General features: G+C 40.6%; 1 protein-coding gene across 1 annotated transcript in view; it reads left to right on the top strand.

The window, feature by feature from the left end:
• LOC103185162 overlaps positions 1-14029 on the top strand; it is a 50779-nt gene that overhangs the window by 20981 nt on the left and 15769 nt on the right. The window contains exon 3 of the mRNA XM_042332873.1: positions 1074-1250. Within this exon, the coding sequence (XP_042188807.1) occupies positions 1074-1250 (177 nt within the window). The remainder of the gene's footprint in view (positions 1-1073; positions 1251-14029) is intronic.

Genomic DNA, 14029 nt, shown 5'->3' with positions numbered 1-14029 from the left:
AAATCAGTCTGATCCTATCCTCACCTGATTCTCACATATGTGTATGTCCTTGGGACACTGAGGCAATTTGTAACAATCTTGCTGAAGCCACTACTGAGACTGGGTAAAACAGTATAGGTCAGGAATCAAAAGAGAACTAGACAAGTATTTGAAAGATTAAGGCTTAAAGGGGTATGGGGAGTATGGAGATAAGGCAGGCAGTAGGATTGAATGAATACCTTGCTTTAAGGGGCAGTGCAGATAAATTGATAACAACCTTTTAATGAAGTTGAAATGACTTCTGCTATGATTAACAAGGTACCCAGTAAATAGACAGATGAAGTCCAACTATGCTCAGGTTTCAAGGAATGGGCAAACCTGAAATATTAACCTATCAATCTCTTGCAGATGCTGATTGACCTGAGACCCTTTGTAGCATTTTCTGTTTTACATTTCCGATCCCCAGCATTTTCCCTTTACTTTTCAAATGCACAGTTGTTTCAGAGACCACCTGCCCCCCACCCAAGCATTTAATCTTCGCGTCTGTCTCCAGAGCATTTACTAGAGTCAGAGACACATCTGGCTCTGGAGTTGAATCCACAATGGTTTTGTCTGATGCAAAATTTCCTGGGGTAAATGGGGCAATGTGCGTAATCCTGCTCTGTTATTTACAATGCAAAGAAACTTAAGTGAAATGTTTTCTCCTTTTTTTTGTATGTTTTCTTCATTTTAGATGCTGGATAAAGGTATGTTTTGCAAACCAGCAGGGCAACCAATTAGGCAGGGGTACTCTGAGAGTGACTGGCAGGGAGTGGGGAACATTCAGGTGGTAGTTTTCCCTGACTGGTGAGATAGAATGTCTGATAGTCCGGTTGAGAAATCCTGAAGCTCAGCCAACTGAATGAATACACAATGAGCAATAAGTGCAGCATTTCACACCAAGGAGAGTTTAGTTGGTTGTCAGGTGTTTCATGGCTTGAGTCCAGAGTGCACATATTTTACTTCTGCTTCTATTTAACTTCCAGTTCCTACAGCTAGGAACCTCATTTTGCTCACTGTGGATTTTTTTTTAACTCTTTGTTACTTTTATACAGGGTAGAAGATGGAAGAAGACTGAAAGATTCAACACAGACTCAGTAGTTGGAAGAAAGTGGAATGATCCAGACTTGCTTACACCTAGGGTGGACAAAGTCACAAAGGAATCACAATGTTACCATGGGAATATCACCCATAAATCCGATGGATCGAGGGAAATCAGAAAGGGCTCTAAGGTATTTTAGTTGATACAAATTCACTTTAAAGGGCACTGTCATCATGAGCAAGTATTTTGCAAGCCTTTTTCTTTTCTTTTGTGTGGAACAACTGGGTGTGAGTCATTTATTTCATATTAGCATAACATGCAACTTTTTAGTTGAGATATCTTCATGTGATTTATGCCATTGGGTTGTGTGCTTGCAAACAAACAAGAAACATTTTTTCAAGTACCTTGTGTTTGCATCTTTTGTAAAGGTATCTGATCTCTTCCTGACTTTGTCAACTGTAAGTAGACACTCCCTGTAGCACACTCTTCAAGAACCAAACAAGGACTTTGAAATCATGGTACAGGCTCCATTGCAGTGATGGAGTTGCTCTGTATTGTTGGAGGTGCCGATCTATGGATGGGACCAAGGTTCAGACTGGCCTGTTCAGGTGGATGTTAAAGATCTCAAAGCACTGTTTGAAAGAAAAGGGAGTTTCTCACACTCCTGTCCAACAATCCTGCAGATTTAAAAAATGGTCAATAAATTTATGGCTCTGTGCAAATTGGCTGCGGCATGAACCAATAGATGAAAAGTCACTTAATTTTATAGAAATCTCTAGTAAACTCTTTGAGATGTTTGGACATAATAATAATATTAATTGTTGCATTTGATATAGGACACTATCGCCCGGTTGTTAGTGCCCGGTTATCAGTCAATTGGCAGATCTGGGAGTAATAATTCCTTCAAAAATAAAATAATAAATTGGTCACTTTAATCCACGACTGTTTGTGCGACACTGCTGTGCACAATTAGCTGTTGCGTTTCGCCCACAAAATATACAGTCAATTCACTTTACAGTATATTCTGTGAAGTGCTTTGAGACATCTCGAAGATGTGTTATGACGTTATATCAAATATAAGGATTATTATTATGTTAGGTGATGGGTTGCACTGAATTCCGATTTTACTACCAAAACATTGGTGGTACATTTGGACAAATGTCAATGAGATCAAAATTGCAATATTCATTCTGAATTAGGACAATATCCTGTAACTAGGCCTCACTTAAATATTTGGGTCTTGATGCATCCATGATTGTCAGGGATCGCTGTGTTAGGTCTGCTTTCTGGGAAGGGTAAGTGAGGGGAGTCCATCTCTCAAACGAGCAGGCGTAAGGTTTCCTCTCTCCAAATATCAGCTATACCCAAGGTGTGGGCAATGGCACCTCATTATTTCAAAATTATGCTTGAGGTCATGATTCCCACCCACAGTGAAGGTAAATGGTAACATCTGGGGCAAGACAGATGGTTTGCTATAATATTTGAATTAGCAATACTGTTATTTCAAGGAAAACATATCCTTGAAGTTCTTCCCCACTGAGGACAAGACGCCAGCCATTTCAAGTGAAATAAAAATCAAAACATGTTAAACAGTCAGATTGGTGTAAGGATTATTCTGTATGGCTCTTTACATTAGTACTGAATTCACATTGCAAACGAGTGTGAAAAGCACTGACCTGCCCATTTAATGAAGTATTTACATGAGCAGTAAAAACCCTAAGGGCATACAATGAGAAAACGAGGTAAAATATGCAGTACTCTTAAACACATTTCATTGAAGGAATATTTTTAGGAACACCAGCAGGCTTCTCAAGACACTTTTAAATGACTCCACTGTCTTACAACCAACCATTTACCCTGGCCAGCTGTTGCAGTACTGTAACCCCACCTGATCCCAATCCCCTGCTCAGGTCCAAATCCCTGAATGTCCAGTGCCTTGAGATGTCCTCCTGATGTGAAAAGCACTCTGCAAATCTAATAATTTGCTGCTGTTGTTGTTGTAGTAGTCCACCCAGAGTCCTAGCACAGCCACTTTGTTTTTACCCTGAGATGACAATTTTATTTTGAATTTTTTTACAGGGAACAGAATGACTTTGGGAAAATTGCAAATGTTACCCTATAGAGCTGGGGCAGTGGTTGCTTATTATCTAGGGGCAATTAGGCAGTAAACTGAATGCCACACTAAAATTAATAATAATCCTTGTGTTTGATATAGAGCCTGTTATGCCACAAAAATGACTCAAATTGTTTCACAGGATTTACTGTAACGTCTAGTGGTTTTGTATTTTGTAGGTGAATGTGGCAGCCATGTGATGCAGCCAGTACACATTAATGTTTCACAAATAGCCATCAAGGGAATGACCAACTTTATCTGGGGATTGTTGGCAAGGACACTGGAGAAACTCCCTTTTCTTTTTGAATAATATCACGGGATCTTTAATGTGCACCTGAACAGGCAGGCGGAATATCATTAACATTTCAACAAGGGTTTGGCATCTCTAATAATGCAGCATTCTTTCAGCACTCTCCCATCAACATCTTCACTCCTCTGAACTCCTCAACCTCCCTGGGCTCTCCCTCACACTCACCGAACTAGTGCACAATCAAGGCGTCCGGTTCGACTCCCAGCTGTCCTTCCTCCCCCACATCCGGTCCCTGACCAGGACGGTCTTCTTTCACCTCTGCCACATTGCCCACCTCCAACCGTGCCTTATCCCAAATGCAGCCGAAACCCTCATGCATGCGTTTGTCACCTCCTGCTTGGATTACTCAAATGCACTCCTCGCCGGTCTCCCCAGCTCTACTATTCAAAACATTCAGCTCATTCAGAACTCTGCCACTCGCATACTGACCCGGACCAAACTCCGTACCCACATCTCACAGTTCTGGCCAGGCTCCACTGGTTCCCCATCACTGAACGGATCGACTTCAAGCTCCTCACACTCATGTTTAAATCCCTTCACTCTCTGGCACCTCCCTACCTTTCCGACCTCCTCACTCACCAATCCACCACCCAGCGCTTCGACTCGACTTGCACCAGCCTCCTGCTTTTCCCTCGCACTCTACGCCCCACCATCGGAGGTCTCATTTTCAGCCATTACGCCTGAAGCTCTGAAACATTCCCCCTCAATCCCTCTGCCTTGCCCCACCTCTCCCCTTTTTCAAGTCCAGCCTGAAAACTTTCCTCTTCGACCGTGCTTACGACCACCTCCCCCCCAGCCCCCCACCCCAGTTTGGAGTCAGGCTCCGCCACTGTTACCCTGTGTGGAGGGCACTATATAAGTGCAAGTTGTTGGTGTTGTTGTATTCCTTTGAGTTCAGAGAGAGGAAAGTACAACCAACTAGGCATCCCATGTCCAATGTTGCTCTATGGGAGGATATGGGTTGTAACATATCCAATCTCCTATTTTGCAGTAATGGGGGAGTGGGTGATATACTCAATCCTTGGTCTCTAGGGATGCTATGCAACAACTATATACGCCCACATATATATATGGTCAATTCACTTTACAGTATATTCTGTGGAGCGCTTTGAGGCATCTATAAGACGTGAAAAGCACCATATCAAATGCAAGGATTATTATTCTTATTAACTATGTGGTATCCAACTATATCTATCTATCCATCTGTCCCGTCTTGATGTACAACAGAAATAAATGCAGGTCAAGCATATACATTATAATTAGTCACACACAGGCATACATAGCTATATGCATAGCTAAAAAATGTTTTGATAGTACTTATCTTTCTTCATCTCAGCAAAGTCTTTTCATGTTTTGGCAATGCAGATTTCTCATTAAATCAAGACCATGAATCAACGCCAGTGAGTCATTGTGTAACTACTCAGATTGGGTGTGGCTTTCCAGTACAATGTATATGCTTGGTCTGAGCCCAGGAGAAGTTTGGATCCTGTGACTAGCTCATGGTATTCCAGTCCAAAAAAACAATTTCCTGTCCCAGATCATTCCAATTGGCCTTGTGACAGAGTCAAACCTTGCTTCAGAATAAATGCCTCAGAAATGCAGACAAAGGGGTGGTTAGACATGTCCACTGTTATTTTGATGAATACATTCTGGTGACCCGGGAAGTCAGTCAGTCTTGGATAGAAGCAAAGGATTGTCTCCAAGACATTGCAGCTAGACAATCATCAGCATAACTATTTTAGCAATTCTAAATAATCTATAGGACATGAAATTGTTGACCAGGCACAATGAATGAATCAGTAGCTCATGTGGGAATGATAATTCATTTGGATGTGCTAATTTTACCTATCCCTTATTTGATTTTTATTTTACATATCATTTTAAAAAAGAATTCTTTGGTCAGCTGTGCGTTTGACCCATGTGGAAACCCATCACCATGTTTAAGATTATCCAAACCAAGTTGAGATTTCTATGCATCCTGCCTACACATGGCAATCCCAGAGATAGATTGTTGGAATGGAGTGCGCACTCTCTCCCTGGAGGGACTCATCCTTCTTACCTAATTCCAGAAGAGTATTAGGCGCAGGTTGTCAAGAGCCAAGGTTTGGGGATGCCAGAATATTGGGGTACTGCCGTCTAACCAGTCTAATCAGCTAAAACAGGAAAGCTTGTTAAAATAATTCTTAGCATTGTGGTCCAAAAACAAAGTTTACATACTGCATTTGTTGTGTTCATTTTTTGCTGTTGGCAACTTGCAGTTGGTGAATATAGATTGCGAATAGTCAGTCCCAAATCAGCTAAGCTCGGAAAAGGATGGCATACATTCGGGTGGCATAAATTCAAGTCAGAATGAATGCAATGAAATGGGTTTGCATTTCAGAATGTGTTAGTCTGGGTCAGTTGGTAGCACACTTGCTTCTGAGACAAAAGGTTCAAGCCCAATATCGGAACTTGGAACTGATACAATGCTGAACTGAATGTGTGTTGCATTGTTTGAAGTGTCATCCTATTGATGAAACATCAAACTAAGATCCCGTCTGTCTGTTCAGGTAGACGTTAAAGATCCCATGACAGTATTCAAAAAGAGAAGGGTGTTTCTCCCAGTGTCCTGGCTGATAATCCCCCAGATAAAATTGTCATTCACTTCATGGCTGTTTGTGGAACATTGCTGTGTGCAGATTGGCTGCCACATGATCCCAGAAAATATACTGCACTTTACAGTATATCCTGTGAATAACTTTAAGATGTCATCCTGACGTGCAAAGCACTATCTCAAATGCAAGAACTGTTATTGTATCAAATTCTCTTTGAAAGATCTTGTCTGCTTCCTCAAATTCCACAGTTCCCTGAGGGACTGTTTTGATTCAATCAAATTGGTTGAACCAAATCCAGTTTGCTTGTCCTTGTAATGTAAAACCTGTAGACATAAGAATTAGAACTAATGCAACAAAGAAAGAGAAAACTACAGAACTAATGAACTGTGACAATATGACAGATGACATTATCGCTCCAGCACTGAATTAACCCATAGGAAGAGGATTGCTGGATAAATGGAGACAACTCCTACCAAACACAAGATAGCTACTAGGTGAGGTTATAAATGGGTTTTAGATATTCCAATGATACCAATCATCATTGATTCCAATCATCAGATAGTGGTTCTTGGAATTAAAGACAGGAAGTCAATATTCTCAAATGTGATTTTCTAACTCCTTCCATCAATCAATTCCACCCTTTTTTCTTGAAATAATGATAGCATCATCTTATTTGAGTTACATTGAGAAAAGGTTAGGGGGTGCAATGATCACGTCACTATTCAGTGAAGATACTCTTCCTCGGAGAGGTCTGAGTAGCCATCCATTTGAAGGTCGCAGAATTATGGCAAGGAAAGGAGGAAGCATGTTAGCAGTGGGTCGAGCTGGTAACTTAAGGCTTGAGTTTCAAAAAGATTGCTAGGCTGCATGGAGCTTAAGCGTTTTGAGACAAACAGGGTACTAGTAATTTTACATTTGAAACATACTTACTGCGGGGGGAGAGTGCCCCTGAGGCTATTGAATGACTAATGACTGCTTTTAATCACATTTTTGGTGGATGTGATAATATCAAATATTGTATAGCCTTCCTCCCCTGCCCTGTTTAAAATATGGATTGCAATCACAAATTGTTCCTGGCTTTAGCCTCTTCAGAAGGAGGAGGGTGGGGGGAGAAGATCCGCCTTGCTTTCTCCTCTTTGCCAGAGGTAAAACATTTTTCCTGCATGTTGACAGTATCTTGTTATGTTTTTTGGCTGCTGGCTTACGTCTCCATTTGGGGGATGGGGAAGTGTATTATACGATACAGCACATGGATCTAGGAAGCTAAATATGTCCTTTACATCCTGGTAACATTACGCACCGTCTCTATATCTGACAGTTCAAGCTATGAGTAATGCCTTGGATGCCATTACATTACTGTGAATTACATTACTATGTGATTTCAACTGAAAGTAACATTCACTGTCAGGATTTCACACTACTGCCGCTACTGTACTGAAAATAGCAAAACTTGGAATTATTTCAAAAAATCTAGATCACAAGAGATGAAGCTTTCTGGGATGCTTCCACGCTTGTTCCTTTTGTATACTATCCTTTTGTAGGGGGAGGTAAGTGGGGTATTCCTGGAGCTTAGCTGGCTCCAAGGTAACATATTAGACAATGGAATGACAGCATCAAGTCCACGATCAGTGGCGGTCTCGGTCATCCGGTCCCTGACCAAGGTGGGTCCACAGTCTGCCAAGGCACTGCTGATGACAGATCAGCCAGTTTGGTTTGTCGACAGGATAAGGAGCGGCAGACAGGTTACAGGGGGCAGGGACTTTTCCTACATATTCTGTTAACCCTGTACGTACGCCAAAATCCCTCTCAGATAGGATGGTCTGTATGGAATTGTGCCGTACACAGCTCTCAATGGCAAACTATGCATCTTTAGCTGGTTAGATTCCAGCAGTACCTCAACGCACACTCTGGGGTCCCAAAGTCCTGGCTCTCGTCAACCTGATAGTAATAATCTCTGAAATTAGGTAAACAGGGTGCGTGCCTCCCGGGAGAGATTGAGCATTCCATTCCAGACACAGCAGAATTTCCAGACACCAAGCTGAGCAAACATTTTTCGTTTTGTAATCATGTGCAGTGCTACTGGGATAGAAACATGGGTTTCAAATAGCAACTTCTGTCCTGTAAATGAAATTACAGCATTCACCTCCCAAACTTCCTAAAATAATCTGGAAAAAAATTGGGAACAGAAGGTGATCTAAAGCTCGTTTGGCAGCTGGCATTTTGCTTTCTGGCCTTATGTTGTCTTCTTGGGCATTTCAATGGCCAAGAAATGGCTTGAAATCAAAACACCAGCTACGATCACAATGTCCAGTTTACAAATACCGCAACTTCAATTCAAGATTAATGTAATGCTACCTTTTATGTGTATATGTCAATATCATTGTTGTTTAAGATAATTGAAGTATTTTAGAGAGTGGTACCACTCCTCTGCAAATGTACCTGAGTTGTGTTTCCCTTATAACACCTTTAAGTTGCTATGGTTACTGAAACATGGTAAAAATGCCATGTAACAGGACTGTAATGATTCCTCAGTAACCATCCTCCTAAACAGCAACTGTAGAAAACTTTCTGATGCTAAGTGTTGAAAAAAAATGCTAGCACTTAAACTGACACGTCGAAGTAGAGCGACATGTGATTGGTAAGTTCCATTATTTAATTATATACAATATATTCATATTTTGGACAAGCCTCAGAATGGATTCAAACGTATTATAAAGAAGGAATAGGAGGTTCTGTGGGGGTATAAACACCGGCATGGGCTAGTTGGGCCAAAATGGCCTGTTTTCGAACTGTAACTTTCTATGTAATTCTATGAAAGCTAGAGAAGACAACATGGGATTGGATAAACAAGGAGGCAGGTACAGGGTATGTCTTTGTCTTTTATGCAGCCACAGACTGATGATCCAAGAATGGAATCAAACTCTGAGACAGACAAAAAGGCAACGTCAGAGGAGCTGGGACAAGGGATCAGCAATAGTTGGTAAACCTCTACCCGTGATGTCTTTCTGGTAGCTACATACCTGTCCATACAGCACAATATTTACTGATTGTGAAGATTATATCAGTGATACTAACTGACATGTTCGGCTGGTTTCATTTTCCATTATTTTCGTTCAACAAATTATTGTCGCTGAAAACGATTTCAGCGGAAGGGCACTAATATGCAGATGGAACATTGACTGTAGAAATAAGTGAAAGTAACTTCAAACAAAAGTAGGAAAAGGAAACTCCTCTTTGAGCTGTTGACAGAGGGAGCTTCCTCTCTGCTTGAGACTCATTAGCTGGGTCTCAGTGGAGACCTGATAAGATAAGAAGAAACACTAAGTGAGCCAATTTCTGAAGCTATTCATTGCAAGATGATGGACAAATCCTTAATTAATATTATGAAGTTATCAACCACTTGCAACAGTCACAATTATGTTTATTCCAGACCACCTTGGAACAGAGCTGTAGTGATCGGAATATTCTCCTGGGGGTTCTTAGAATTATTTTCAATTTATTTACAAATCATTTCCTCTGTACTTAATGTTAATAATCTTTACATTTGATATCAAGCTTTGTGATGTAATTAAAATGGCTCAAATGACTTCATGGTATTCCGCTTTTAGAGGAATAACAATAACAACGACAACAACTTGGATTTATATAGCGCCCTCCACGCCGGACGGCACCTCAGGTTTATAAGTGTAGTGACTTTCAGGAGTAACTATTTCAAATAAGTGTAGTGCTTAAATATGAAACAGACGGTCTCTTGTCAGACAATGTGGATTCAAAACAGATGGAAAATAAAAGGGTCATTTACCCCATCAAGTCTATTTCCTGTCACAGATCATGTATGACTCACACAGCCATGTGTGATTATTATTATAATAATAATATTTATATTATAATAATTATTCTTTTCTTTTAAAGGGGCTGAACAACTTGATCAAAGCATTCAAAATCTGAATGGCTATATTTATTGGTCTGCGGGCTGATCAAGCAAGCAATTGATCCCGTGTGATACAATACAAAATTATATTTGTAAAGTGCCTTTCACATCAGGAGGACATCCCAAGGCACTGTGATAATAATAAGCCTTGCATTTCACGTCTTCTAGACGTCTCAAAGCGCTTCACAGGATATACTGTAAGGTGAATTGACTGTATATTTGTGGGCGGAACGCGGCAGCCAATTGCGCACAGCAATGTCCCACAAGCAGTCGTGGATTGAAATGACCAATTTTATTATTGTTTTTTTCTTGAGGGATTTTTATCAGGCCTATGGAGTAAGGAAACTTGCCCAAGATTTCGCCTTGCCAGAAATCAAACCCAGGTATCTCACTTGTGAGGCGAGCTACAGGACTCCATATGGGCATGCCACCAAGGCAGAAGGGAGATCAAATGATCTTGGATTTTTTTTGGTCTCATGTAAACCAGTCTGATTGTAAATGCAGATTTCCTTTGTAGCCGGGTGAAGAGCTGAAAGTTAATTAACTGAAGCTTTCTTTCCCAGTCACTCAGTTTGAATCTCACCATGAAAGAGAATATTAGAACATCATTGTGATTTATTATTATCAATAGTTATATCCTAATTGATTTTAAAAAAGTCTATATGCTGTACAGCATTGAGTGACTCTCTTGGCTTCAGTGACTCTCCATAGTTGAGGCAGAAAATCTTCCAACAATGAAATATTAATTCATGATTTTAAACAGGACAACTCCAAAACAGATGGATTAAAACACAAAGCACATTTGTCAAAGCACCACAGTATAATGGAGGCATGATAGCCTAATTTGTGGCATTGCTAAATGGGATTCCTTTACAATGAATGTCATAATTCCAGTTTAGAGAAAGAATCCCCTTTTGTGCACTCACGATTTCTTGTTGAAGAATCCTCCTAAGAAATACAAAAAAAAAAATTGGTCAGTCAATCCACGACTGTTTGTGGGTCACTGCTGTATGCAATTGGTTGCTGTGTCTCGCCCACAAAATATACAGTCAATTCACTTTACAGTATATTCTGTGAAGCGCTTTGAGATGTCTCGAAGACCTGTTAAGGCGCTATATCAAATGCAAGGATTATGATGATGATTGTTATTATTATTATCATGGACCCAAGTTCCAGTGATTACTGCCTTACTCTGCTGATCATACAGCAATTGTATTTATATGGCACCGTTCACGTAGAATAAAATCTTGGGGAGCTTTCCAGTTACTGGTATGGACAATTAGTACCAGATAATAATAATCCTTGCATTTGATATAGCGCTTTTCACGTCAGGAGGACGTCCCAAAGCGCTTCACAGAACAACACTGTAAAGTGAATTGACTGTATATTTGTGGGCGAACGTGGCAGCCAATTGCGCACAGCAATGTCCCACAAACAGTCGTAGATTGAAAATGACCAATTTATTATTGTTTTGTTTTTTTGGAGGGATTATTATTAGGCGTGTGGAGTAAGGAAACTTGCCCAAGGTTTTGCCCTGCCTGGAATTGAACTCAGGTCTCTCACTTGCAAAGCGAGTGCTCTAACTACTGAGCTATAGGACTCCACTCCAGATATTTAGAGTGAATCTTTATTTAAGTTCAAAAAGGAAAAGTCAATTTGAATTTATGCATTAATTTTCAATTTTACATTTAGGTAACTTCTCTGCTGGTGCTATCTAATTTAATCCCATTCTTTTGCTCTTTATGCATAACCTTTTAATATTACTCTTCTTCATGTACTTACCCCATTCCCTTCAACAGCAATGTGCTTCACATAAAGCTAATTAGCTAACTGCATTTAATACAATAAAAAGATCTCCCTTCAACTGTACTGTTTTAAAAAAACACACACTTTATGGACATCCCAAATGCATCAAATATAACATGATATGAAACATTGCGGTTTTCAAGGTTTCCTCGATCATCTTCTTGATACAAACTAGTAAAATAAGGTGAAGGAATAAGACTCAAATGCCAAAAATTTGAAAATCGTTTTATGTGAAACAGATACAGAAATCCAGGAGACAGTTAGTTCCTGGTTCAAAAAGGTGTTTATTGTGGCAGATATATTGCATTTGGGATTGGCAGCAGCATCAATAGTGATGGAGAAATCTTCCTCTAAGAATAACCAGTATTCCAAATTACTAAAATGCTCTGGTAAATACTTAATCCTTATACATATCCAGGATTGATATATCATTTTCTGCTTCACTAGTGCCATTAATCTTTCTCCTTGGTATTGGACTACAGAGTTATCCCACATCTGTGTATTGAGCTCTTAGTAGTCAATTTCTTATAGGTGAATAGACTTGGCATTGATATCATTGGCTACAGTTGTTGTCAAGACAGGACTGAGGCATTTACTGATTGTGAGATTTCATTGAAGTAAGTTTATCAGTTGTGAAGGAAATATAAACAGGAATGATGTGCAGTTTAATGGCTAACTTTATATGGTCTGCGGGGTTCTGAGTCCAATTCATTGAACTCAAAACAATTTATTTCACTAGGAAGGAACAATGTGCATTCTGCAACTGTTTTCTAAGTGAACATATGTGTCAAATTGAAGCAGAATTTAGACTCTATCAACAGAACTAGTGCCTCAAAACCATTTCCTATTCGCTTTCATTATTTGGAATTTCAGATCCAGACATGACTCCTGAATATATAAATCTGGTCCAAATATGAACTGTTTCCATTTACGTACTCTTGCTGCCCTTGCCTATTATAGACACCAAGCTTTTGCAAGCTTTGTACGGCAGCAAATTCTTGCAAAGATTGAATCTCGCACATTGCTCATTCCAACACAGATGTTTATACCCCTACCTTACGTTAACTGCTGTTAATTTCCGGAAGGTGTTTATATTAACAATAAACAGTTTGACAAGGGCATCTAGAAGGAGCGTAATGCATCGCACTGCCAATTTGAGGGTTTGCAGACACAGATGCTAGAATACATTAATAATAATAATAATAATACAACTTGCACTTATTTAGTGCCCTCCACACAGGGTAGTGTCTCAGAATCTCAGAGCGCTTAACAGTGGCGGAGCCTGACTCCAAGCCGGGTGGTGGGGGTGGAGGGAGTGGCCATAAGCACAGTCAAATAGGAAGGTTTTCAAGTGGGACTTGAGGGGAGAGAGGGAGCAAGGCGGAGGGATTGAGGGAGAGTATTCCAGAGTTTTGGGGCATAGTGGCTGAAAGAGCGACCTCCGATGGCGGGGCAGAGGGTGCGAGGGACGAGCGGGAGACCGGTGCCAGTTGAGCGGAGGCACTGGGTGGTGGATTGGGGAGTGAGTTGGTTGGAGAGGTAGAGAGGTGCCAGAGAGTGAAGGGATTTGAACACGAGTGTGAGGATCTTGAAGTCGATCCGTTCAGTGATGGGAACCCAGTGGAGCCTGACCAGAACTGGTGAGATGAGGGTATGGAGTTCGGTCCAGGTAAGTATGTGGGCGGCAGAGTTCTGAATGAGCTGGATCTTTTGAATATCTGGGGAAACTGGCAATAAGCGCGTAATAATCCATGCATTTGATATTGTGCCTGATCACGTCTTTGAGATGTCTCAAAGTGCTTCACAGAATAAACTGTAAAGTGAATTGACTGTATATTTTGTGGGCGAAACGTAGCAACCAATTACGCACAGCAGTGTCCCACAAACCACCGTGGATTGAGTGACTACATGTTTTTTAAGGGATTTATTGCCCCCGGTAAAGCAATCCGCCAATCGATTAACATTGAATTCCAAATGTTATGTAACACACATTAAAGTTAACTTGAAGCATTGTTGAGTGAAGGATTAAAAGACATTCAGTAGGTCATCCAGAAACATGCCAGGCTGGTCTCAAATCCTTTTTGATTTGATTTAGAACACACCTCCACAGACTTCAGATCACAGTTAGGCTGTCATTCCAGGGCAATGCTAAGTGATTGGTGCATTGTCAGAGATGCTGTCCTTCAGATGAAATGTTGCATAACATAACATGTAG

Source organism: Callorhinchus milii, unplaced genomic scaffold, assembly GCF_018977255.1.
Source record: "Callorhinchus milii isolate IMCB2004 unplaced genomic scaffold, IMCB_Cmil_1.0 Scaffold3, whole genome shotgun sequence".
NCBI lineage: Eukaryota > Metazoa > Chordata > Chondrichthyes > Chimaeriformes > Callorhinchidae > Callorhinchus > Callorhinchus milii.
The sequence above is the reverse complement of the archived record's forward strand: the minus strand, read 5'-3'. Positions and strand labels throughout refer to the sequence as shown.